This window comes from Dermacentor albipictus, chromosome 2 (genome assembly GCF_038994185.2).
Source record: "Dermacentor albipictus isolate Rhodes 1998 colony chromosome 2, USDA_Dalb.pri_finalv2, whole genome shotgun sequence".
Taxonomy (NCBI): domain Eukaryota; kingdom Metazoa; phylum Arthropoda; class Arachnida; order Ixodida; family Ixodidae; genus Dermacentor; species Dermacentor albipictus.
The window spans coordinates 112,053,329-112,081,279 of record NC_091822.1 but is presented as its reverse complement, the minus strand read 5'-3'; the positions used below and the strand labels follow the sequence as shown (position 1 = coordinate 112,081,279).

Genomic DNA, 27,951 nt, shown 5'->3' with positions numbered 1-27,951 from the left:
AGCATCATAAGCAAGGCCACAAGACCGTCTGAAGCCACAAGCTCGAAGAACAGACGAATCCATGCACTACCCGTGATTTCCATGGTGACTGAATGAATTATATATATAGCAAAATCTATGGCCACATCCAATGCAGCTTGCTGACTGGGTGATTGAAGCCTTGACTGTGGGGTTGCAGAAAGCGTGTTTCATTCGCAAGGCAGCAATTTACTTGCCCACTTATGCAAACTGACGTGACCTCCTATAAACAAGCAGAGCGTGTGAATGTACTTTGATGCAAAAGTGTCAAATGTCTCATCGAGCGACAAAGCCGGCGCTTATCGTTTTTCACAGCGAAATGGCACCGAAACTCGCATTGCCATTGGCTGCGACGCCAAGTCACGAGCTGCGCCGTAACGCAGCAGAGCGGGCGCAAGTGAACACCAGCTGCCCCGCTACTGCGCCAAGTATTGCCCGACGGCAGAGGGCATCGCACCGACGCCACCTCGCCCTCGCTCTTGGCACGAGCGCTCCTCGAAGGAGTGGGTCCAGCACCTTGTAAATGGCGGGCCTGTACACTCCGCTTTATGACGTCATGCTGCTTGGACAGACATTTATACCGCCAAGCCCGCCGTGATGAAAGCGGTGACGTCAAAATCATCGCGGCTTACTCGGGAGCACGCCCATTTGATCCTATGGCAGTCCGGCAAGGCAGCATGATAACATGGATCGAAGTGCACAGGCCTGCAGCTATCCAGGAGGCGTTGGCACAGCAGGCCAAAGGGAACGCACGCTGTGGCGCTGGCGCGCCAGGTGTTGCGTCTGCGGAGAATGCATCGCCGCGTCGGGGGCATGCCGCGTTGGCACTGCACCCTGCTGCTGCTTCCTAGATCAGGAGGCACGTACCGCTATGGTACGTTACTCGCAGCGCAGAACTCAAAAGGCCGCTCAGCGCCATTCAATTGAACATCAATCGTTTCGCACTCAAAACTTGTAAGAAATGCTTAGGTACCCTCGCATATTTTCAAGCAATGCTGTGGCTCATCCCCGATGTTTTTGTCTTTGGTTAGGTGAATTTGGCGTCAGGAAATTGCAATGAAAACAGATAAGAATTGTCTTACAATAATGGGCCCTAAGACGTTTATTTATTCACGTATTAGAGTCCTGGCCTACACATTGCTTGAACAGGCCAAGTTTAAGTGGTTCACATTGTAGTGAACATTCCCAGAATAGTTAAAGCGCTTCGGAAGTTCACGTGGAATGACCTTTCCGAAAATTGAGCGCACTATACGGGGTGATCATATTTAGGATTTCCGGAATTTTTGAAAATGGCATGTGGCAGACAGCGTAATTCTTATCCTTGCGCTGGAATATCCTGAGAGGGAATTTACTACCACGAGAAAACGAAGCGCACATTCACCTAATCAATAAAGTTCACAAACTAACTTCTCAATAATTTTATGACCAATATTGCAATTTACGAATTTTATCCGGTGAGATTGCAAGACGTGTTGCCATGAAATAAATCTCCAGGACGACACCAGTTTCTATATGTTATTTCTCAAAATGTTGCGCGAAATTCATGGGCGTTCCTGGTACTCTTGTACTTCAATTCATAAAACAGCGTTTTATTAAGAAATTTAGCAGACAAACGATTGCTTACGTGCGCGAATGCGAAAGCATTATAGTCCCTCTAATGAAATGTTTAGGTTGATAATTTCTACAGCCATTAAACTTGTTTCTCCTGATACCTTGTTTATATGTTTGCGCATACGCTGGCCACAGACCGGCTCAATTTAGAGACTCATGATGTGGCGTCGAGAGCCCATCACACAGACATAACACCGATGAAATCCGAAGAGTAAGTGACACGCAAGAGGCAGCGCGCTCATTTTATACACTCAGGACATAGCATCACTTCCTCTCCATTGGCGGTGCCATCACGTCCCCAGTGACGCACTCACTAGGCCACGCCTTTAGTCAGCCAGATGGCTACGACGTCACGCGTGGAGTGACGTACGCACTAGGCACACCTTTAGTCAGCCAGAACAATGGAGCCAGCGGGAAAGCGGAAAAGCCAGCTTGTCTCGGATGCTCCGGTTCAATTCCCACTCAGACCGACACATAACAAATTTTCTTTTCAAAGGCGCTACTTTGCTTACAGGAACCATAATGAGAATTGTGCAGCCAATCCGAGCATTTATTCATGTGCCTTAACTCCTTGCGCCATCGCCCATATTATTTACAACCATCGCTTGATAGCACCGGATTTTCTGCCTCGTGCGAGGTACAATGTTTGTGCCTTCAAAATTGACAACTTCGCCGATGGTGTGAGAGTCGAATCCCTTACCTCTGCATGACGCGTCCAATGACGTACTAATTGATTTATGACAGCGGTTGATCAAGTCTTGGTTATGTTCAAAATAAAGATATTTAGCCTAGTTGAATAATCAACAGATTTATGCCCCGTGAGATCTCGAGAGTTGTTGAAGAGCTCTTGGCAAGTAGAAATACTTAACTACGGGAGATCTTGAAGTACATGAGCAAGTTGAGACAGGGTTTTCTAAACCAAAGCTTTCTTCATCTACATCTATTGGGTTTGGTCTGAGTCTGTAGAGCTCTTTCCAAGTAGGCTCAGCAGGATTTTTACACAAGCTGTCGGTCAACAGCAATGACAATCAAAAAAAGAACAAGGCGTGCAACGATGTGGTCTTGAGCCGCGTCCCCGGATACAGCAGCCGGATGCTCTAACCACTGCACCATACCTACAGGTTTCTAACGCGCGCCAAATAGTGTGCTTTACGATTTCTCAATCGCTGCAGCTAGCGCGTTCAGGTGATTGACATTCGCATTAACACTTGGGAGCATAAGAATCGGTATAAAAATGCTATTTTATGTCATCTCGACCAGAAAACGCTGGCTGAATGCAAGTAGAATATTATAACCACTACAAACCACCTAACTTAATCTATCCACGCCAGCAAAATTTGTTTCGTTGCATCCTGGAAACTTCGTTTTCTTCAACACAAAGGAACGTGGACATCATGTCATGTAAACTTGTTGGCACACAATTCATTTGCAAAGCCACAGCCGTAATGTGAGAGTGCTGTTTAGGAGCCCTCCTTAAGTAATGACATCCGCGAACTCTAGATGACTCAAATAAAAGCTATTTGTTCAATTTGTGGTATGTATAAAAACTGGGCTTATATTTCAGAAGTAATGACATCTAATTACATCGCAAATATAGAAAACTGTTTAGGGAGTTTTCCTGTTGGAAATTTTGGATTTCCTTCCCTCACACTAACTTATATTTACCCCTAAGCCATACCTAAAACATCACCCTGTCAACTTCATTATATTTCTTCTTTCTTTCTTATCTATTCTACTCCTTTTCCCTTTTCCAAGGGTAGGGTTTCCGACTGAAAACGTCATTGGTTAACCTCCCTACCATACCCTCTTCGTTTCTTTCTCTCTACCATCAGTCAGGTAATAACTTAGACCACCTCAATAGTAACCTAGTTGACTTGCCGGCGTAGATTTTAGCAAATGCTTGTCCAATGTGCGTCCACAAACGCCGGAAAATGCTTTGCCAGGTGATGCATTTGCTGCGGGGGATGCGTCTGCTTTTAAAGAGCGTATTCCACCTTTCCAATCGGCGTTTTACACATGCTTTCCTCATGCCATTGCGCAGCCCAGTAAAGAAGGCAAAGCATTTCCTTGTTAACTTCACTACGTAAATGTTCATGCGTGCGATATATCTTTGCTTCCGTGAGACTCACCCTAGCAGTGGTTCCATAGAAATTTCTGATGTGAAGTAGAAATTGCCACCAGTGCATGTCTATGTCGTCGTATAACTTTATAAAGAATGCCTTGACGTCGGGACCATCAACGAAGTGCGGGAGCAGGTACAAGCACATAACGATGAAAACCAGAGGAGAGAGAAACCTGCGGAAGAAATGGTGGAGGTATTAAAAATGCCTAAACAAGGTGAAAAACTGGCTCGCCTTCCCGGCCCTGCGAAAGCGGATGCCCAGCGAAGCTGTTGCATAACTACCACTACAACTGTTGAGGTGGGTATGCAATGCTTTAGTGATAGTTCGAGTGCTTGTTTTGATCTCGTTCTTTATTGAAACGTATTCTGTTCTTTTTCTTGTGTGGGTGATTTCAATTAATGTATGCTTTGTTCGATTCACGTTGCTGAGCACTTGTAGCCTCTGCCTTACGAGGGTATGAGCCATTGCATTTTTCGCTTGCTTACAGGAGTATGAGCCATTGCTGATGATGAGAGGCTTGTTTTGAGCTTGTTCTTTATTGAAACGCACGCTATTCTGTACGTTGTATGCGTGATTTCAATGAATGTATGCACTGTTGGTTTCACTTTGCTGAGTGCTTGTGTCCTCTGCATTACGAGAAGGATGAGCTATTGCATTTTTGGTTGCTTAAAGGATTATGATCCATTGGTGCTGTTGATAATTTTCCTCGCGGACAGGCACGAAAAAATGCCGACCACTGAAAGGCTAACAGCTTCGCTGTAAAAATTATTACTCCTGGGCAGCGATTGCGGAAGATCTGACACCTACGTCATTGGGTCATATGGTACTTCTCTGTCATTAAATTCGGCGACATCTGTCCAAAATGTGTTCAATGGCGTTGCGCAGAAGAAAGACGTAAAGTTGAACCACTGACCAATCCAGATCTGTTCGGTGATATAGGTCAGGGGGGGGGGGGGGCGGGGTGATCTCTCTTGATAACACCTTTCGTTGGCAATTATTATGCCGACGGGAAAATTTTATTTAACCACATTTCATGCATCTTCGGAATCACGAAACGCGTACAACTGTCAGATACATTAATAACTTTCGCTTCATGAGTGAATATTCTCAACTTTTTCCAAAGTAGACTCCATAAGACAACTCTCTAAACGATAACCATGTATAAGAGCAACTATTTTCTCATCCGGGATACTTGGAAAGCACCTATCCAGGAAGTTGAAAAATGTGACATGTAAACTATCGCGAAAAAGAATTTTTAACCTGCTACATCACCACATGTTGACACCCAAAGGAAACACTCAGCCATTAACCTTCTAACTGATTTTACTGCGACAGCTTACGGAGATTGCAGCAGAGGCCCAGATTTAAGTATTTTGATATGTACACAAGATACTTTAAATGCTTATGCACTATCTTGGCGTGCACAACTGAGCACACGGCTCCTGGAAGAGTTAATAAACTTGATGTATAACAGAAAGACAATACATCGAATTAAGAACCCAGACAAACAAGCGCTGTGCACAAAGTCGTTGCCAACCTAAGAATGCTGTACGCTATACATGGGAAGTACACCACTGTGCAAGTCAAGCACAATTTTTGTAGCTGCCAGCTAATTACGCTTTCTTATTTTGGTGAAGCTGCGGCAGAGATGAACCATGTTCAACGTCGCAGTCTCTCCGGAATAAGGTTTTAGTAGAGATAGAGCGCAGGGGGCAGCACTGTAGTGTTCGGCGGAATTATTCCGTTGAATTCACACTCAAACAACAGCAATTCACGTCTTTTGTTATCATCTGCTGGCTGCAGAAATATTACACAGAAAACATGCTCGTGATCGTCACTTACTTTTAGGTAAATGCTTCGGCGAGCGTTACATTTCAGTGACAGCTGGATATTTTTCTCACCTATCTGCCTCGTGAAGCGCCTGCTTTCCTGATTGCAGCGTTTTCGGCGTTTCCGTTTTTAGGGATTACAAATTGGGCAAGTTTGTAAGGATCCACCTTCAACAGCACCACTTTATACAGGGAGAAGCGACATGAACAGCTCATGTTTGTGGTCTTTCGCTCGTCGATGCCTTAAGCGATGCTGCTGAAGACGGATCGCACATAACACTTCGGTTCAAATATATCGACATGTTTTCTGATCGAATAATTTCAGTTAGCGTTATGTACTGGCTCGCATCAATTTCTGTTTAGGGGTATTCTCATTTGCAATAGAAGAACCAGTAGAATGCAATTACGAGGTTGCTTACCTGATCAGCCGCTTAACAACGTTGGTGAGGAATACAAGCAGCCCGTTTTTCTTCTGTTTATTCATGGTGAAGCAGAGGAAGAAACCGCTGCAGAAGTGTGTGCACATAGTAAATATAACGTGACAGACGAAAAGGCAACGCTGAGAAGAGCAAAAAGTAGGGGTATCACGCTTCAAATATCAACTAGAAACGTTTTTTTTTTTTTCAATGGACTGAAAGGCTCAGTTTGTTTCTGGTTCATGACGAGAAGTACTAAGTGAGTTCTTGCACTTCTCTCACTGTACTTTAAGCTAGGAGAAAATTAACGCATGAATTAATCAACAACACAGAAAATTACACTCTGGCGAGTCAATGCAATGTGAAACTTTATGGTGACCCCTTGATCAAACTATATTCTGAAAAGTAAAGACAGAACGAGGAGAATTACGTAACGTAACACGTAAAGAACGCTTTCGTCCTGTACCTCGTTGAAAAGAGCCTACAGACATAGTTAACGGAATGATTAATTGTCGAAGTGCTCCATAAGTTTCCGAAAATTTTCAAGGACATCCCTAAGGACATTAAGGACATTAGCGGCTTAAATAAGAGACTTCCGCCGGGTGAGGGTAGAGGGGTTTTTTCGGCGGAAGTACGTCACGAGAACATTTTTATCATTCAAAAAATGGTCTGTAGTAACCTTGAAGATTGGCGTTCGCGGCGAAGGAGATACAGCGTCCTGCGAACGCGGGAAGCCAGCCTATCTTGAACCTTAACTGTTCATTCCTTGCGCAATTCACACCAAAGCCTTCGTCATTCTGAGGGGGGAGAGGGGGGGCTGTAGCGACCGTCCGTCACTTCATTGTCCCCATCGTGGGGGTCATTGCCCCCTGCTTTTTCTTGGAACCGAAGCGGCTGTCCGCCTGTGGCACAACCACTGCCACTAGGCAAACGTGCTTTTACTTTTGAATAATCATCTTAACCTATTTTAAGTGCACTGCAGGATAAAGGACTATCCCTCTGATCTCCAGTTACCTCTGTGTTGCGCCAACGGATTCCAACTTGCGCCTGCGAATTTCTTAATTTCATCACCCCACCTAGTCTTTTGCCGTCCTCGACTGCGTTTCTCTTCTCTTGGCACCCAATCTGTAACCCTAACGGTCCACCGGTTATCTAACCTACGCATTACATGAACTGCCCAGCTCCATTTCTTGCTCTTAACGTCGATTAGAATATCGGCTATGCCCGTTTGCTCTCTTATCCACACCGCTCTCTTCCTGTCTCTTAACGTTACGCCTATCATTCTTCGTTCCATCGCTCTGTGTGTGGTTCTTAACTTGTTTTCGAGCTTCTTTGCCAGTCTCCGAATTTCTGCCCTATATGTTAGCACCGCTAGAATGGATTTATTGTTCCCATATGTTTTCCGTGATAATGGCAATCTCACAATAAGAATCTGAGTGTGTCTGCTGTATGTGCTTCAACCGAACTTTATTCTGTAAATTAAATTTCCTTCTCATGATCAGGGTCCCCTATGCGTAATTATCCTAGGTAAACGTATTTATTCGTATAATCTAGAGGCTGACAGGCAGTCCTGAGCGCTTACTCCCTTGTCAGGCTATTGACGATTAGTTTTGTTTTCTGCATATTAATCTTCAACCCAACTCTTACTCTCTCTGTTAAGGTCCTCAATCATTTGTTGTAACTCTTCCCTACTGTATCTGAATAGGACAATATCATCTGCAAACCGAAGTTTGCATAGATTTTTGCCTTTGATACTTACTCCTAAGCCGTGTCAATAGCTTAAGTACTTCATCCAAGCACGCAATGAATAACATTGCACAGATTGTGTCTCCTTGTCTGACCCTATGGGTATCTTCCTGCGTTTCTTGTGTAAAATTGAGGCAGCTGTGGAATCTCTGTGGATATTTTCCAGGATATTTGCGTAAGTGGCCTGTACTCCTTGATTAGGTAATGCCTCTATGACTGCTGGTATCTCTACTGAATCAAATATGCACGAATATAACTTCCAATAGAATAAGGGCAACACTTTTCATTCAACCAAGGGAGCAGGCTGGCTTCATATGCTGTAAAATTGATCACATCCATGTAATCAATCAGGTAATCGAGAAATCTGCACAGTACAGTCAACTCTCTAGATGCTTTTCATAGATCATGAAAAGCATCTAGAGAGTTGACTGTACTGTGCAGATTTCTCGATTACCTGATTGATTACATGGATGTGATCAATTTTACAGCATATGAAGCCAGCCTGCTCCCTTGGTTGAATGAAAAGTGTTGCCCTTATTCTATTGGAAGTTATATTCGTGCATATTTGATATAATATTGGAAGTAAGCTAATGGGCCTATTATTTTTCCGTTGCTTGACGTCTCCCTTTTTGTGGATTACTGTAATGTTGGCATCCTTCCAGTTCGCTGGAACACTTGAATGCGTGAAACATATCGTATAAAGGGCTGCAATTTTTTCAAGCATGATGTCTGTTCTATCTATGATTAAACCGACCTGTCATTCCATCTTAACCTGCCGCCTTTGCTCATTTCACGTCTTCTAAGGTCCTTCTAACTTCATCAAAAATTATAGAAGGAGCCTGTGTAACCTGTTCAATAATACTTTCAATGGAGGTGTGCCGGCTGCTCTGGGTGTTGCATAGGTAATTGTAGAATTCTTTGGCTGCATTTGGCATATCTTGGAAATTGCTGATGATATTGCCCTGCTTATCTTTCAGTGCATGCATCTTGGCTTGCCCTATGCCAGCTTTTCTTTTCACTGATTTCATGCTGCGTCCATTTGTTACTGCTTCCTCAGTCTTTCTTGTGTTATAATTTTCAATATCTTTTATTTTCTCCCTGTTGATCAGTTTTGATAATTCCGCGAATTCTATCTGATCTCTCGAGTTGGACTGTTTCATTCTTTGTCGTTCATTTATTAGGTCCTTCGTTGCTTCGGAGAGCTTATGCTCTGGTTGCCTTGCTGCACCACCTCCCACTTCAAGGGCTACTTCTGAAGCCAGCGTAGTTACGGTTTCATTCATTACGTGTATGTCATCTACATCTCGCTGTTCTAAAGCTGCATATTTGTTTGCAAGTACCAGTCTGAATTGGTCAGCTTTTATGCCTACTGTGTCTAGGCTGGCCTCTTTCTTCCTTACCAATTTCGCTATTTCTTTCTTCAAATTCAAGTGAATCATAGACCTGACTAACCTACTTAACCCTACCTAACGCTTCTACATCTTGCACTATGCTGCGATCTGCAGAAAGTATGAAATCGATTTCATTCCTTGTTTGACTATTAGTTATGTTACAGGGCCACTTGTTGCTGTGGTTTCTGAAGGTCATCATTATTCGTTGCTTATCCTTTGCCGCTGAATTCTACCAACATCTCTCTTGTGTTTCTAGAGCCGACACCGTAGTTGCGAATCGCTTGTTCACCAGCCTACTTTTTCTCCACTTCTGCATTGAAGTCGCCGATTACTACAGCACACTTAGTTTGCGCTCTTCTCATGGCTAACTTCCCTTCTTCATAGGACTGATCTGCTTCATCACCATCATGACTAAAGATTGGAGCGTGGGTTTGTACCACCTTTAATCTACCTTTTGGTACCTCTAATTAAGTTTTATTACGATTACTGCTAATCTCTCGCTAATGCTGTCAAATTTGTCAATGTTGCCCGCTATGTCCTTATGTATTAGGAATCCTATCCCGTATAACTCCCTATCTGGGAGTCCTCTATAACAGAGGACGTGACCGTTAGTCAGCACTGTATGAGCCTCACCAGTTCTTCTAACCTCACTAAGCCCAATGATATGCCAAACAATGCCTGATAGTTCCTCAAAGAGTTCTGCTAAGTTGGCCTCACACGAAATAGTTCGAGTGCTAAAGATTGCAACGGTCGGTTTCCATTGGCTGCCTGTCCGGGTCCAGAGATTCATAGCACCGTCTGCTGCGTTACAAATCTGACCGCCGCCTTGGTCAGTTGCTTCGCCGCTGCTGGGGACTGAGGGCTATGGGTTAATTGTAGGAGTCACGAGGGAAGTAGTGGCCGAGTACTGCACAAGGGAGGCCAATTCCTGTGCTGGTGAGTGAGTGACTTTGTTGAAGCTTAGTGGGCCTTCCTAATTCAATTAGTACCGCCTCACTGGTTCTCGGTGTTTTAGTCGATGTCAGGCGCCACTCCAAGCCTGGAGATGTTTGAGGACAAGATATGGTGAATTCCGGATTACCACATTCCCAATTTAAAAAACTCGCGGATTCGAAATTTTGACTACGACAACCGAGCATACAAGTTGTCTCAGTCAGATAACCCTGCAGGGTGTGAGGTTGTCTTATGAAGGAGAATTTTAGCCCAGATGATCTTACGTGCGCAAAAACTTCCTTAATTTATCCGCGTTAAATGTGTTAGATGCAACGGGTAACTCAATATAGAATGATTTCTATACGCTTCTCACCTCGTAGTTCCAGAATCTCAAGTGCGCAGGCGGCCGTAAGCTCGGCTAGGTAAACTACATAGGCGTTTCGACGGCCTCTGATAACCCTTAAATTGAGAAGGGGGCAGAAGAATGGTAGAACTGGTAGCTTCTCTCACCCGAAAGGCGATGATACCTTTGAATAAAGCCCGCCTACTCTCTGTTCTCAACCTCTCAAAACATGTATTCCTTGCCTCCGTCAAACCGAGCTCCCAACAAGTCCTATAGCGCTTGTAGGAAACTCCGCACCTTACCAGAGTGGTTTTCTTCAATTGAAATATAGTTTCGGATCTTGCCTGTGTGCTCGTGAGTTCCTTTGAGAGCTCACATAAATAAACTTAACTGTACTTATTGCAGCCTCCACATACCTCTTCGGTTACAAGTATCGTAACTTACCTGAGAAAGAAGAACGTGTCCACGCTGTTGAAGATTGCCGTTGCAATGAGTTGCGGCCACTGGTCAGAAGCGATTAATAAGTTCAGCAGACGTGCTGGAGAAAGGAGAAACAATTTCACTACGTCATTACATGAATTTAGTGAACCTAACAGTACACATTTTGAGAATGTCCAGCTGGCCGGGGGCAATGTTGGGGATGTGGTCAGGTAGTTATAGACCCCCATTATAGAGAAAGGAAAATCTTCTTCGCTTTCAAATTGTTTCAAGTGTCCCCCGTTTGACAGTTACACACTTTGGATATTTCGACATTTTCTGTGCTTTACTTCTAGTCAGTAGCCTGTAAAAATTCAGCACATCAGCTTCTTTTGCATTCAATTGTTCAATACGATGAAAAGATGGGCGAGGAGCGTGCCCAACTTGCCACGGTAAACAGACTATTTTCTCATATCCGCTGCCAAAAATGTACTCCACGTGCGGCTACAGTGAACGAGCGATGTGATTGCGAAAGCAAATTAAAATACAAATTGCTCGGTTGTCGGCGCTTCTTCCACGGCGGCAGACCCATGACTGAACACCCTTGTTAGGCTAACAGCGATCAAGAACTACAGGTTCATTTCAAGGTCGTCCATCCCATCAATTCTACTCCGTTTTCTCATCGCATTTACCATATACCTTCTTCCGCCAGTGCTGAGTAGCCAACGAGATGGTCACTATATATATACATGGCGGCACTTTCTGCTTTTTACCTCATATTTTCGGTCTTCCCTTGGTTTTTCACGTCTCACAGGCACGGATGGTTGCCCATGTGACAGCGTAGATATGAAAATTGCGATTCATGTGAGTGCCATTGCACGCCTTACCGAAGAAAGGCACAGGTTGGTTTTTGACAAGTTCAAGAAAGTGGTGGATCTCTGATTTCTGGCGATCGTTGATAGAGGTAGTTTACGATATGCTCATAGCAGCACCGAGCAGATGACTGCCTTTAGGAAGAGAAAGTTGGGCGCATACTGACTACAAATTGAGTATTTGTTCAAAAAGCAACATCATTATTACTGTACTCTGAAAATAAATGTTATGCGCAATTTTGATGGTGACTAATGTATGAATCAGTCAGCGTGACACTTATAATGGGTGATCATCGCAATGATTTCCGAACTCCCTGTTGTCAAGGATAGCTTACCATACCGCAAATGACAAATAATAAATCCCCGCGTTTGAACCTCTGCACCGAACACAATTAGTCTAGCCCCTTTGCATCGTGTATAAAGCTTTTGATTGTAATAGAAATACCAACACATCAATCGTTCTTCGCCGAGCTACATGGCTGAAGAGTAGCACGATAACGAAGACAAGATGAAAGAAGGTGTTCACTTTTAACACTGCCCACCGCAGTAGCTTATCGTAGCTACGTAGCTATCATAGCTCGAGGCCCGGGGTTCGATACCAGCAGGATCGGTCGCATTTCGAAGAGGGCGAAATGAAAAAAAAAAAATTCCTGTGTGCTTTAAACTAGGTGCACGTTTAACACTCCAGGCAACCACAATTACTCCGTAGTTCCGCACTGCTGAATGCCTCATGATCACATCATGTTAGTGACACTATCAGCTTTCAACGGTCATTGTGTATATTTATTTTGTTCTGTGTTACGCCCTCTTCTTCATGTATATCAATACCAACTTGCTGTTGTCTATTCGCCTTGACAAAAAGAAAGAGAGAGGTTAGAAAGTAATGAAGAATCACGAAGAAAACGGAACAGGCGTCGACCGAATTGAAAGAAATGTTCATTGCCTTTATTAGTTTAGAAGCTTTTCTTTAGAAGTTGTTGCACACTTTTATCGTTTTTATGCGAAGCATATTGCGAGAGCTCAACCCAGCTCCTCAGGCGCGGCGGTGTCGCCTTGAAACCACGTGACACCGTGACGTCACGACAGAGGAGAAGTGACTTTGGCTCAACGCTTGCAAGACGGGCTGGGTGGGAATCGAACCAGGGTCTCCGGAGTGTGGGACGGAGACGCTACCACTGAGCCACGAGTACGATGCTTCAAAGCGGTACAAAAGCGCCTCTAGTGAATGCGGTGTTGCCTTGGAAACGAGTTGTTTCTAAGGCGTGCGTCTCTTGCTCAGGCGCACATTTCGTTGCCGCGCCGAACGCTGCTTTGCTCGACGCTCACCGCGTCCAATGCGGGGCGCGTAGTCGCTGCCCTGTAGCCCATTGTCTTACACCCCTTGGCGGGTCGACGGGAACGCTGTCGCGTTCCACTCTTGAAGGCGAAGCAGTAATGCATGAGTTGTTTCTTCGTCTAGCCGAACCAAATATAGCCAAGCAACAGCAGTTCACCAGGCTAAACAGTGGTTCAACAACTAAAATAAAGGCTAGTATGCTTCGCATCCTGGGCTTAACCTTACCTAAGCCACAGCCATTTTTTTTGCCTTATCAGCGTTAGCTCTATTTTCTTTATGATCGTGTCCGACCAGGCTAGATTTGCGGGACTCTAAACTTCAAGGCGGCCATTAACGATATGTGGAGTGATTTGTGTAGCGGCTAGCCAAGTATCCCAATGAAGGTGCATGTGATGACGTATGAGGCACAGAACACACCGCGCTAACACCACTACAACACACATACTCGGGCCCATTTAAGCCTAATCACAATATATCGCTAAGGTCAGTGTATTCCAGGAATGTAAAGGCCTTGTGCAGTGCAGGACACTCATGCAACGCTGCCGTGCGGTCCAAGCGTACATATCGTCGCTGAAGGTAATTGATTTAGTCGATTCATATGATTGCTTTGGTTCCTCAAGATGTTATTATTATTCACGTGGTTCTTGCACATAATTCTACCAACACTTTCAAGCATGTTAAGCTTTCATACATTGACACATTTATGGAGGAAGCCTCATACTTCCACTCCGTTACGTGCCGTCTGTTTACACGATCCAACTTACGCTCAAACAAGAACGCACAGAGGTGCAACACAACTTATGCTGAAGACTCACACCAGGTGTCCGACAGATTTGTGTAGTAGTGTCCCAATACGATGTGGATACAGCAGAAGAATCGCATGCCGTGCAAGAACTGGAGATGGTAATCAACGCCGTCAATCTTGTCAGCCACCTTGAGCAATTGGCGCGTGTTCGAAGTGATGGAGAAAGCCGTGACGAATTCCAGCAGGATGCCTGTGATGAATGCGCCAAAACGTCATTCGTTATAAAAAAAGGTGACGTCAGGGCTACTTCACGCAAAGAAACGTTTAAAACCTTTTCACTCAAAAAATCTCAACAAATATTACCGTTGCCTTAGAGCGTGTTTTGGAATCTAGGAAAACGTACGTTCTCCCTCCTCTCAGTCATATCTTTGTTCTGACAACTTTATAGGGGGGGGGGGAGGGGTCAGAGGTCGCACCAGATTTCTTTAACAACCCAGTTCATTGTTTGTAAGCTCTCCATGACAATTACAGCTATCGAACAGCATGTTATTATGCGAAGCATATTAACGTAGGTTTTGGGCCTTCGCGTGACGCCCGGCGGTGGCCACCATTGACCCTGAAGTGGGGTCACGTGACATTACGTCACGTGATGACGTCACACAGGCTGCAGATGGGGCCTCATATCGCGCCGTCGGTCGCCTCCCGGCGGTGACACGATTGACCTTCAAGTAGGTCATGTGACAGGACATCACGTGATGACGTCACACCGGCTGCACATGGGGCCTCATATCGCGCCGTCGGTCGCCTCCCGGCGGTGGCCACCATTGACCCTGAAGTGAGATCACATGATGTGACGTCACGTGATGACGTCACACCAGCTGCAGATGGGGCCTCATATCGCGCCGTCGGACGTCGCCCGGCGGAGGCCTCCACGCTTCGGTTCGCGCCGTCGCGCGCGACGCGGCGGCGGCGCCACCATCGCTGCATCACGTGATATGTGACGTCACGCCAGGGATGAAGCGGCGCGCGCCCGCCGTCGCGTCAGTCTCTCTGCCCGCAACCGCGCCAGCGTCTTTGCGCCGGGCGTGTATGCGGTCAAGATGCCTCCAAACGCTAAGGATACGCTAAGGTTAAGCCCAGTGGTTATCCTGTGCTTAACCTTGATAAGCTTCCAATTTTTTCTTTCCATTTACCTGCGAACATCATACAACGTAATTACATCTTTTTCTTTATTTATTTCTGCAATCATCGTTCTTGGATCTGGTTCAATCAATCAATCAATAAAATGCGAATTTAATGTCAAGAACACGGAAAATATTTAAAGAACTGAACTAAAGGCTTTTCTACAGCAAATTATTCATTTATAATGCGTTTTTTGACCGAGTCTTTCTTACAATGTTAATCTCTTTGAAAAACATATTTCGCTTTGTTCGATGGCTCATCATAGCCTTTGTCGTGAATGGAAGTTTGCTTTAGGAAATATGACATGAGGCTCAGCATACCATATAGACAAAAGCACACTATCACCAACTATAATATCAGTCAATCAGAATAAAGACATGTATTTAAGAACTGTACTAACAATGAAATACAATATCTTTAACTTCTACCGCTAACGACAGCAACCACCAGAATTTAATTAACACTGAAGTTTAACGTACAGGAAGTTTTATAGAAAGAACTAATTTGCTGCCTTGAGGCAGTCGATGTTAACACCAGGAATCTGCTTTGATTTGCACCTCATCTCTTGGTTCAACACTACAATGCACAAGTATTTCTAGGCCTACATGTGTACATTAGTGTGTGCATGTATAAATTGTATCCTACCCTAATACAGCCAATACTTGTGTTGGGCATCCAAGCACTCTCAACCAGTTTGTTATCCTTTTATTTTCCATAATGTTTGTACAAGAATTTACGGTGATGTCCTGAAAAAAAGTTCTTTGCAGGTGACATGCCTGGCCTAATGCTTTTCTAGTCTTTTGTGGAAATATACCAAAACATTTCAACCCGCTTATTTATTCATTGCAATCAGTATTGCATGACGGTATGAGCGAGAGTTAGCCTTATGAATGCCGAAGAAAGATCGCGCGATTTAGAATTGCCGAATAGGTAGGCATTAAAGAAATTCGGAAATACACAAAGCCGATGAAGTGTTCGGCAAAGACAGCACATGTATGTGGGTGTAGAAAACCGTAGAAAACTGAATGTAGAAGAAAACACGTACTCCTTTCCTTCTTGTCCTTTGGTTTGTTCTTCAATATTTCGTCCACGCATGTAGCTCCGAAGATAATCACTAGCAGCACGCTAAAAAAAATCCTGCAGGCGAAAGTCACATTAGGTCAGTGGATTCGTCAGTGAACAAGACAGCGATTGACTTCAGTTACGGAACTTAAGAAACAACAATTCTCAGTGCATTCCGATCCCATAGGCTTAGTGTATCTTCGACTACGGAACCTAACAACCATGTTTTAAAGCAACCCTCGTTGAGGGAACCAACATTGAGGGACAATGGCTGATGAGGGCGTCTTCGCATTGCATGTAGTCTTTTTTAATGATCACGGTCAAATAATACAAGCAGAGAAATCACTAAAATTTCAACTGCAATTCGGTTCACTTACCAGAAAATTAACGACACATAGTGAGACACAGGGTGGTGTGTTTCATGTAACTGAAACGGAGATGCCCAAACACAGACAAATGGAGAGGAACGAAACGGACAGCCAAAACGTCCACCACCAACGAAAGGTCGCACACTGGCGGTAAAGAAGGAACAAACAAGACTTATCCGCGCATACTGAAGAAAAAACAGAGCTAGCCCGTCAATTAATGACCCGCGCAGGGACTCGGTAATAACTGTTAGGTACGACAATTCCTTTATGCGGAAGAGAGATTTGGCCTTACTTGCGCACACGCTACCGCTATTAATACAATGTCATATACTGGCAGTACAAAAAAAATTAAATGACATTCTGGACGCTCCCGTGCCAAAACCACGATCTGATTATCAGGCGCGCCGAAGTGACCTGATTGCCTGTGGTTTCTTTAACGGGCACCTATATTTAAGTACACGACGGTTTTGTTCTTTTTCTTTGCATTTCTCCCCCTTGAAAAATGCGTCCGCCTCGGCCACAACCAAAATCGCGGCCTGCAGTTTAGTAGAGCAACGCCATAGCCTCTAAGCTACCAGGGTTGGCCCCGGCCACAAGACGCGCTTCTGCATTTACGTGAATTAACGAAACTGTGTTCTCTGCAAATTTCAGAGTCCACTTAAAATTGCGGCAGCGTAAAAAATATTAGACTGTGTTCCACCGGTAAACAAACGTTTAGGCTCACTGAATCGATGATAGACTTGGCAGCCCTACGTAAAAACGACCGCCGCTATATTGAGCCTTATAAACAAAATACGCCGATATGGCGTTCGGGGAACTTGGTGACGTGCTTTACATAACGTCTGTTTCTTGCATTTCGGTCGGCCTTTTTTTTTCTCCGCACTGTCGCGCACATCTTTCCTAGCGTACTGTCAGACGCAACTCTGCGACCTTTCTGTTGATAGATGGCGCTGGTGACGTCCCTATTTGGAAGTGTTTGCCACGTTTGCAGGCCTTCACTAAAACTTCTTTCTGGGTGAGTTGGTGCATACTTGACATAAAAATTGTAACAGCGCTTTTGTCTCGTCCTTCGTACTTTGTGGTTGCATGTGTTTGCGCTGTTACAATTTTTATGTCAAGTTTGCAGGCCTTTCCTTCAGAAAAAATGCAACCACAAAAAGTATCCTCATTGTGGCCTGGACGCTTTCAAATGATCCATCTCAGTGCAAGCCACCATGGTTGGCACTTAAGGGGCCTCGTTAAATAAAGGTTTTTAAAATTAGATCATATTTTGGAGTCTTACGTGCCAGAACTGTTATCTCAATATACGGTGCACCTTAGTGGGGAACTACGGTTAAAATTCGCCATCTGTTATTCTTTGACAAGCAGCTCAACCTGAAACACGAGTGTTTTCGCATTTCGCCCCCATCTAAACGCTCCGACCACAGCCGGGATTGCAAGCGGGACCTCGAGCTCGGCAACGTAATGTCATAGCTACTAAGCTACCGGAACGGACGGGCCATGGCACAAAGTCAATAACAGTTCTCCCTTGGGTGCAAGTTTGCAACCACTCTATCCATCCAACAAGGACGGAATTAGCATTGGCCTCATGTGTTCAGGATTGATAGCTTCGTAAGTTCGTGCAACGCGTTCACAGTCTAGCAGAGCTAAACGAGAGTATTTTTTTTTTTGCGTGAGCCGACTATACTTTAGTGTATAGGTTCTTGCTTCAGTCGAGGCCAGGACTGCCCCTACTATAATTTTCAAATTTTGGCATACGTCAAGTTCATGCTGCTCGCGATCATACTCTCTTCGGCGAAACATTTCGTTGCTATACAGTTGACGTAACGTCAGCGTCTCTTCCTTATGAAAAAAAAAATGTGGAAAACAGAACACCTAAAGGATATGTCTAAACTGACGAAAGATTCTGTTCCTAGTCTTAGTTAAAAATTTAGCCTTCCATGAGCACATAAATAAAGCATGCTCCCTAAGAGGGTCAGTGCAAATAGCGTACAATATATACCCCAATATGTGTACGAAACGGAGGGAACATAATATAATTGGAACATTATTGTCGAAAAGTATGCTCCACAACACATGCGGTCCCATATACGCAAAAAAGTTCTTGCCTTGAGAGTGTTCGTAAGAGTAAATACCATACGATCATCAGGTTGGATATATCATTAGCAAATTCGCCGGACCAGTGGCAAGCAGAACTTAAAAACAAAGAGCTCTGTGAATCGGGCCCCAGATGTAATCCGCATATTGGTGCGTTTCCTTTTTTGTACCATCCGGTACTTCCTTTTATTGCATCCCTTCCAAGTCCTTCGCTCTGGTGACGTCAAGTGCTCTAGACTAGTCGGCTGCTCGATGAAGATCTACGTGCACATTGCGTATTTCTCTCGCTTTTGAACTGCCCTGTGCGAATGCATTTTGACTAAGTGGTGCTGTCCACGCACGTGAATACAATAACAGCGTCAAATCTTCCTTTCTGTCTCTCGATTCCCTTTTCCCCAGCGTAGGGTAGGCAACCATGCGCTTTTCTGCTCAACATCCCTGCCTTCACTTTTAATTTCACTATCTCGCTTTGTGCATTGCCTTTGCTGTGTCGGGCTTTTGCGCCTCATTAGAAATGTAAGTTCTTACATAAAGCCCTCACGTAAGCTCTCACTAGGTCTGGCCCATTTGAGCTGAGAAGCGGAGAGTATAGGATGCGCGATAACGATCATGTCTGCAAAGTACTACATCGCTACGCGCCGGGGAAAGATCTGGCATATCAAACCGAACGCCGTTTTCCCTTCTCCTCGCTGCCACCGCGCTCCAAGCTAGTGTTCCTAGAGTAGTATATGTTGCTAGAATAGACGAATTAAAGCTTAGAGAAATGATAAAACACACAAACCGAATGTCGGCACGTCCTTGTTTTACTTCGCACCGCAGCAAGAGAGATGTGCTTCCATTTCGTCTGCTTGTTACCACGTCGTGCAGTCACGCGCGCATACACCGACACTATGTCATTTTCTACCACGTTCCAGCGCGGGATCATGCTCTGTGATCCACTCATGTCTGCCTCAGTATTCTTGCAGCACAGACTGATACCGCTAGTCAGGTGCCATCATGCACATTGCGCAAAATCATATGACGCTCGAAACGAGACAGTCGCAACAGCTCGCACGCGTCGCCGTCAGCGGAAGTGCGCAGCGCTGCGAAAAAGGGGGGAGCAAAAAAATCAAGACGGGGCCCGTGGCGTATGCGTGACGCGATTAGCGAGGTCCGGTATGGGATAACGCAGGGCAGGAATTTCGCTTGCAGAAGCTACACGGGGCAAGTGGGGAGAGCGTATATTTTTGCGGAGAAGCTCGCCTCCTTAAATCGTCGGTTCGCGACACTGAAATATTTCCATCTCGCCTATTAATGAGCCGATTTGAAAAATGTTTGTGACAGAACGCTGCCCAGAGGGCACGTCGCAACTTCCAGCGTGTAAACAAAATTTTCTGTGGGGCGTGTTGAGGGGCCCTTTAAACAGGCAAAAGATAGAAGTGCACACGAGAAATATTACTGTCAGCCGGCCCACCGGAAACAGCTCCTCAGCCTAACAACATCGAAACTAAGTTGAAATAACTATGCGCTATTTTATTGTGGTATTGTACGAATGTACAGACACGAAACCATATCATGAAACAATGCTCCGTTCCATATTGGACCGTGCTTCACTAGTTTGGAATCATAATAAGCAGGACGATATGAATACCGTAGAAGGAGCCCCCGTCTGCTCCACCCATTTTTTTAAAGAAATACCCTCAAATTCATTTGTCGGTGCTAGGACGGCGATTTCTTGCTCGCCTATGTAAGAATTACTTTTCGAAAGACGACACACTCAGTCACTAAAAGTACTGCTTTCGTTTGTACATTCACTGTGTCAATTTTCCGATAGAAGCAACATTCATTCTGCTCAACTGTCGATAACCTAAGTTCTCGATACTTTTTTATTGCGTCTTTCTTTGCACCCACTGACATGTTTAAGTTTAGATTTCGCTCATTGCCTTTTGTCCGATTTCATACAATCTATCGGATACACTTAATACGGTAATAGCCCATATTCTTAAGCTTTGTTCTCCTACTTTTCTGCTGTTCTCCTACTTCTCGGCATATTTTAACTCTTTCATACTTTTCCGTTTAGAGTGGCATGCCATGCACTAGTGTGGTCTATTACGCGGTGCTTGCAGTTAATATGAAGGTTAATCTGTTCTAGCTTTATAGGGGGTACTATGTGCTTACATTTTTTCACGTATTGATGCTTTGTTGTTATGCTCGCGGCATATGCATAGATTTGTCAGTATTTTCTCTATTCGCACTGAACTAAAAAAAGCTGGGTTTTACTTTAACGATATACTGCCATGTACTTGCAACGTACTGTTGACGACCAGTGGCTCCTTGGTCTTTACAGGTGACTTCGACGTGCATCACCAGATATGGGGAAGCACCAACATTAGGCAGCAGAATGACTGCAGCCTAATGTATCGGTGGGGCCCTTGCTTGGACTCGACTGATCTCAAGGTGCTTTGTTGCATGCACACAGTGTTCCCTCTATCCCGCTTTCCTCTCTCTGTTCCCCTTGCTCTTTCCCCAGTGTAAGGTAGCAAACCGGACGCTCGTCTGGTTGACCTCCCTGCTTTTCCTTCTTTGCTATGTCTCTCTTCCCCACTCATGCACACATGCGTCGATACTGCTGTCAATGACTGCGTATGTTTATCTGCGAAGTTCAAAATAAATAAATAAATAAATAAATAAATAAATAAATAAATAAACAATAACTAATCGTTTGTCTAGCTCCCAGCATGTTTTCAACTATCTGTGGTGCCGCAACACATGATAGGAGACAACTTACACGATTGCTATCTGCGCTCTGTCCCAAGGTTGCGGCTCTGCCGTCACACAGTTCGACACCTCAAGGCGCAGTAATGGTGGCTTCACTGAAAGTAGAGAAGATGCACATTTCAGCCTATGCAGGTACCACGTCTGTTTTTGAAGAACGAGACTATTTACACAGACCGTCACCATGTGAGAAATATTGTTTAGGCAAGCACAGAAACACTAATGCGTGATTATTGCCTTTGTTGCAAAATAGCAACACGCCAACTAACATTGGCTTGTTGCTTTTATCAAATTAAGGTGTCTTCACCTCCTAAAGTGCGCTGGATATGCATAAAGGATCAGAATTAAAAAAAATTCAGTTTTTCAGGTTCTCGAAACTGGCTGCCCTCTTGCGCAATTAGCCAATGAGGGATCTACGTAGGTGCATGCTTGAGCTCACACAGAAGCATGCCATCATCCTCATACCGCCGTCATCATGCCATATTTTTCATTTAATTGCATTCGCCCTATTGTGATCATTACTTCGTTGTGAAACTGTTGCCATTTTTCCACCGTCTTCACTCTGTCGTCACCAGTGAGTTGTCATTTCTTTGTCATTCCGCCTCCGTCGCCAAACTGTCATTGTAATTACGTCATCTTTATTCTGTTTTCATGATTAAATTGTCGTCATTTCATCATCATCACGCCGTCGTCCTTACATTACCGTAATCATGCAGTCGTCATCGTTATGTATTTATAATACTGTCCTCAGACTGCCGTCATAATACTGTCATCATCATCAGCAGCAGTATAAGCATCATCATCATCAGCCTAGCTACACCCACTGCAGGGCAAACGCCTCTCCTATACTTCTCCAACTACCCCGGTCATGTGCTAATTGTGGCCGTGTTGTCCCTTATTGCCTTCACTTCACCTTATTACCGTAAAGGCACCCTGAATTGGTGATTGGGGGGTCGTTGCAAATTTATTAATCTCATCGGCTCACCTAAAATTCTGCCACCCCCTGCTACGCTTCCCTTACCTTGGAACCCAGTCCGTAACCCTTAATGACCATCGATTATCTTCCCTCCTCATTACATGCCCTGCTTATGCCCATCTTTTTTCTTGATTTCAACTCGGATCTTATTAAGTCACGTTTGTTCCCTCACCCAATCTGCTCTTTTCTTATCCCTTAACGTTACACCCATCATTCTTCTTTCCGTAGCTCGTTGCGTCGTCCTCAATTTAAGTAGAACCCTTTTCATAAGCCTCCGGGTTTCTGCCCCGTAAGTGAGTACTGGTAAGACACAGATGCTATACACTTTTCTCTTGAGGTATCGATAATGGCAGCCTGCTGTTCATGATGTGAGAATCGCTGCCAGATGCACCCCAGTCCATTTTTATTCTTCTGATTATTTCAGTCTCATGGTCCGAATCTGCGTTCCCTACCTGCCCTAGTAGATGTATTCCCTTACCACTTCCAGTGCCTCGCTACCTATCCTAAGCTGCTGTTCCCTTGCGAGACTGTTAAACATTACTTCAGTTTTCTGCAGATTAATGTTTAGATACACCCTTCTACTTCGCCTGTCCAGGTCAGTGAGCATGCACTGCAATTGGTCCCCGCAGTTACTAAGCAAGGCAATGTCATCAGCGAATTGCCAGTTTCTAAGCTATTCTCCATTAACTCTTATACCCAATTCTTCCCAAACCAGGTCTCTGAATACCTCCTGTAAACGCGCTGTGAATAGCATTGGAGAGATCGTATCTCCCTGCCTGACGCCCTTCTTTATTGGGATTTTGCTGCTTTCTTTATGGAGGACTGCGGTGGCTGTGGAGCCACTATAGATATCTTTCAGTATTTTACGTACGGCTCGTCTACACCCTGATTCCGCAATGCCTGCATGACTGCTGAGATTTTGACTGAATCAAACGTGTTCTCCTAATGAATAAAAACTTTTTATAGGTGTTGGTTGTATTCCTCCTGTACGATGACGACCTCCTGTCGTCATCATACTACCTTAATCATCCGTCGTCATTCTATTAGCATCCTGCCCTCGCCCCCACTTTCTTGTTGTCATGCCATCGTTGTCACTGCGTTACCGCCATACAGTCATCATCATGCTTTCGGGGTCATACCGCAGTCATGATGCAGTCTTGTTCGTTCCATCGTCGTAATTTCAGCTTCATCATCTCACGACGCCGTGCCATAGTCATACCGTCTTTGTCATACAGTCGCCGTCGTGCATTCGTGGTAAGCGTTGTGGCGAAGCCATCGTGGTCGCTGCTTCGTCATTTTGTTGACGTATTTGTTGACGTCATAACAGCTCCATCATCCCAAAATGTCATGCCATCGTCATGCCGTCATTGTCATGTGGTCGCCGTCATTCCAGCGTCAGAATTTCGTTGTCATCATGCCATCGTGGTCCCGCCATCCTCGTCACAACATCGTCGTCATCCCTTGTCGTCACGTTGTCGCCGGTCGTTTTCATGCATTTGCCACTGTACCATTGTCGTCATTGTGTTTTCGTCATGTTCTCGTCGTTGTTGCGTCGATGTCATCGAGCCGTCGTCGTTTACCATCGTGGTCGTTACAGGCTCATCCTTTAGTCGTGGTAATTGCAGCATGGTCATACCGTAATCGTCACACCTTTGTCTCATTCTGTCACCTCCATGCTGCCGTAGTCACTCCAGTGTTGTCATTCCGTCGTTTTCACGCTATTATCATCACAGCGTCATCGTCATTCCTGCATTGTCATACGCGGAATTAGATGTTGGAACACAAATCTACGTTTAGCAAGGCGTTTGCCGATCAAAAATGTGGCCGACCGGGCGGTGTGCTCAATGCTTGCAAATGGTGGCTACATACTCACAGCCTATAAAGTTTCGCTTAAACCGACACCTGCTGGACGTGGTATCGCCCCACTTGGTTCTTTCATACTTTTCCGTTTAAAGTGGCATGTCATGCATTAGTGTGGTCTGCTACGCGGTGGTATGGGGTAATAAGATCCCACAAAATATACTTTTTAACGCCTTGTACCCTTCGCACAGTACGCATCAATGGGAGACATGTACTACGTAATAAAATCAGGTGTTTAAGCTTCTACAGAAACTTGCCATACCTACGTTCACCAACGCTTGCAAATCGTCGCGACTGCATTCGTCAGTGAAGCAAATTCCCACGCGAAGGATAGGTGCATCTTCGGACGAAAAGTAATCCTTGTAGAAAAGAATCTGCAACGAGCAGCATCAGTGAGAACGGTAATCATAACCACAACAGCACCGTGTATGACTCCCTTATAAAGAAAAATTCGTAATTGACGGGAGCCGCACAGACACAAGCGGCCTAGGAGGATCATCCCTGGCCTTATTCACAGGATGTAGTGGGCTGCGCAAAAAATAGGAAAAAAACCCACAAACGTTGCGAAGCTTCAATGGAGCATCTGCACTACATCCTCCCGCAGCTGACTGGGCTTAGTCACGAGAAAAACAACAGATCGTTTGTTCCTCTACACTGTTTCATGTAATTAGAAGGCACCGTTTCTGAAGAAAACCAGTGAGGTTATTGAGAATGACTATGCACGTTGCGCACAGCAATTGGTTCGTATCCGCTATGCTTTCTGCAAAACAGTTATTTAATACATTACAAGCGTAAGTTGTTAATGTAAGGTTACGTCACATCACGCATTATTTGTGCACATATATAGTGACAGTTTACTCGATGTACTACGTTCTCGTCGCGAGCGCAAGCGGTGCGCCATAGGTTGAGATCTTTGACACCTTTCACTTAATATACACGTCATATTTTGTCATATAAAGGCATGCAACTTTGTGGTAAATCAAGTTACACGACGCGTCCTTATGTCGTTCTTTCATATTTGACGCAGTATTTTGTTGTCGTGAACGGGAGTGGTGAAATTGCCTGTATCTAGCATTCGTTGTGGTCGCTGCCGTAGATGTGTGAAACTGTGTGCGGGCGCGAATCGTTCACCACTTTGTCCTTGTAATTGGGTGCGCCGAGAGCAAAGCAGCGTGGAGCATGCTTAAGGATAAATTTACCGCCAGCCTTGTTATGCACTCGCATATCACGCATATCACGCGTTCGTTTTCAAGACACATTGAATGCACTCGGAAAACTCGCACACTCGATCGGAAGCATAACGCAGCTGCCGCGTTGACAAACGCTTTACCCTCGGGTGCAAGTTGTTTGAGAAGGACTGGATGGTGTCTTTCAGGGCAGTGGCGTTTTCGGAGTAAGCTAGCAGATTGCAGTACTGTCCCCGCGAAATCACGTCACCGCTGTCACGGCGGATCACCGTCTCCAGACACTGGTCGAAGGCGCCGGCGTCCGTGTGTGTGCCCTGGAACATCCCCGTAGGGAACTTCCCCGACGCGTCGAACACTGCACGCAGAGCGAAACTTATTTGTAACATTTTGTGGGCCATTGATTAATATCACAATCACAGCGTTTCGCAGCAAATATCTCACGTAAGGAAAAAACCAAACACGAAAACTACTCTGTGAAGTCTGAGCGTCGTCAACTATAACTAGATAACTTCTCAGTTTGGTGCCGCAGGTAGACGTGATTTCCCTTACCATTTCGCATGTGTCCACGAGTCCCATCAAGCTAGATGATGGTAGGCCTTTGTGCGGCTATCTTTCGACTATTGTGCCTAAGGCACACTCTTGCCTTGGGTACGTGCGGAGCTGGTGTTGGTATACGGTGAGGGTCTCCGCAAAAATCTCTTGGGAATTGTGTCCCTTGAAATGGAGAAAGCCGAATCAGTGCTCGTACTCAAACCAACTTTCCCGATGGAAGCTGTTATTTTCGTTTGGATGTGCCAGCCGTATTTTTTGGTAGTACACAGAACAGAAGTTTATTAATCCGCTAGACCAACATAGACGTTCCCTCAGTTTGGTATCTATCATCCACGCCTGTTCTAAATGCATGGTAACGTGAATACTAACTTTATCAACGCACCTCCTACCCACCGTGGTTGCTCAGTGGCTATGGTGTTGGGCTGCTGAGCACAAATTCGCAGGATCAAATCCTGGCCATGGCGGCCGCATTTCAATGGAGGCGAAAACACCCGTGTACTTAGATTTAGGTGCACATTAAAGAACCCCAGGTGGTCAAAATTTCCCGAGTTCTCCACTACGGCGTGCCCCGTAATCAGATTGTGGTTTTGGCACGTAAAACACCATAATTTAGTTAACGCCCTTCCTACTGATAGGCACACAGTCTAGCTTTCCGCTATGCCTCCAATTGCGGCGTGCGGACAGTGTAAGTTCACGAGTTAGCAGGAAACGAAGCATAATAGAGAATATCACTAACGCTCACATTCTGGATAGTGGCAAATGCTTTCTTTCCGCAGTCAATCAAAAATTACATAAAGCGATAAACTCGGCGACCGAGCCGCAGTTAATAAAGCAGCCGCGAACAACAGGTAGTAGTTGTGGTCAGGTTGTTTGACAATAGCCGCACGCCAATGAAACGAAACCAAGTAAAGACAACTATTCTTTCTTACAAACACGCGAAACTTACCGACCCGTACTGATGCATATTGACTCCCTTATAAAAGCTCTCTATGAGAAATCAGTTCTGTAGAAGTCTGCTATAAGTGGCGAATAGTTCATGAACTAGAAAAATTGTCAACCGCTCGATTGTAGCCGCGAAGCCACAAAAAAACCCAGGTAGGCCTCTCGTAATGAAAGCTTTACAGTTGAAGAAAAATTCGTCCTGAGCCTGGATTCCAACCTGGGGCCAACGCCTTTGCGAGGTGGTCGCGCTACTTTCAGAGCTAATTAGGAGGCTAGCATATCGCAGCGTGAGGTCAAATTCAAGTCGAAGGAACACTGAATGTGGCAAATCAGTTCTTCGGCCACCCGCAAGGTGGAGCAAGGTTCATGAGAGAAAAATTATTTGTTACCTACCCGCTCATTTCCTTCTCCCTTTCATGCGCATTTGGTATATTGAGTCCGGGACGTCCGCTATCAGCGGCGTTAGGCTGATTAATTTCTACCACCTCGGGTTCTCTAAAGTGCGCCGAATGCATGGTTCACGGGCGTTCTTCGATTTCGCCCCCATTGAATTGCGGGCGCCGCTGCCGGGATTTTATCGTTCAACCTGGTGTTTAGCAGAGCGACGCCAAAGCCACTAAGCAACCACAGCAGGTGCCGTCCGGAATGTATGTTTGCAAACTTGAATTGTGCCGCTTCTACAATCGCAGGTGAACATGGTAACACAAGGACTCAGTCCAGTCATTTCCTATTTTTTCGCGATGGAAATAATGCTATCAAGGCAGGAAGCTGGGCTAGTTGGTGTGACACCATTAATGAAACGACTAGCGCAAATAACAGGGACACAGTCGGAGTAAGCGACAGGATGGATTAGCGCTCGTCCTGTTGCTTCCTCCGTCTGTGTCTCTGTTATTTGCGCTAGTCTTTTGATTAATAAAATAATGATGACAGTACATAACTGGCATAAGGAACACTTATATTGCCCAAGTACTCACGTCTCAGGGCCGACGGCTCGAAGTTTAGGATGGCTCTGTAGCTCCGGAGCAGCGCCAAGCTGCACTCTGGTTGGACCTCGGCTTGCAACATCTTTCGCAGCAGTGACCGCGGTAACTTGTAGAAGCCGCAGCCCACCATGTCTCGCAGCAGTCGCGCGTATTCAATTCCTTCCTTTGGCTTGTCGGTGGTTGTACCTATCGACAGCATGCCTGCCAT

General features: G+C 45.1%; 1 protein-coding gene across 1 annotated transcript; it reads right to left on the bottom strand.

Annotated features, from left to right (window-relative positions):
* Positions 1-729: 729 nt before the first annotated feature.
* Positions 730-27,951, bottom strand: LOC139055767 (nose resistant to fluoxetine protein 6-like). Its single transcript, XM_070533299.1, has 10 exons — positions 27,735-27,951; positions 25,410-25,621; positions 24,342-24,453; positions 21,257-21,341; positions 16,008-16,099; positions 13,851-14,030; positions 10,855-10,948; positions 6,001-6,087; positions 3,759-3,924; positions 730-801 (listed from the first exon to the last, which is right to left on the bottom strand). Exons 1-10 carry the CDS (start codon positions 27,949-27,951, stop codon positions 730-732), a joined length of 1,317 nt encoding a protein of 438 aa, XP_070389400.1.

Coding starts and splice junctions, on each gene's coding strand:
- LOC139055767 (XM_070533299.1), bottom strand. CDS start 27,951: ATGGCAGGCATGCTGTCGATAGGTACAACCACCGACAAGCCAAAGGAA. Junction 16,100..21,256: donor AGAGCGCAGATAGCAATCGT/GTAAGTTGTCTC, acceptor TTTCGCCTGCAG/GATTTTTTTTAGCGTGCTGC. Junction 6,088..10,854: donor GACACGTTCTTCTTTCTCAG/GTAAGTTACGAT, acceptor ACACTTCTGCAG/CGGTTTCTTCCTCTGCTTCA.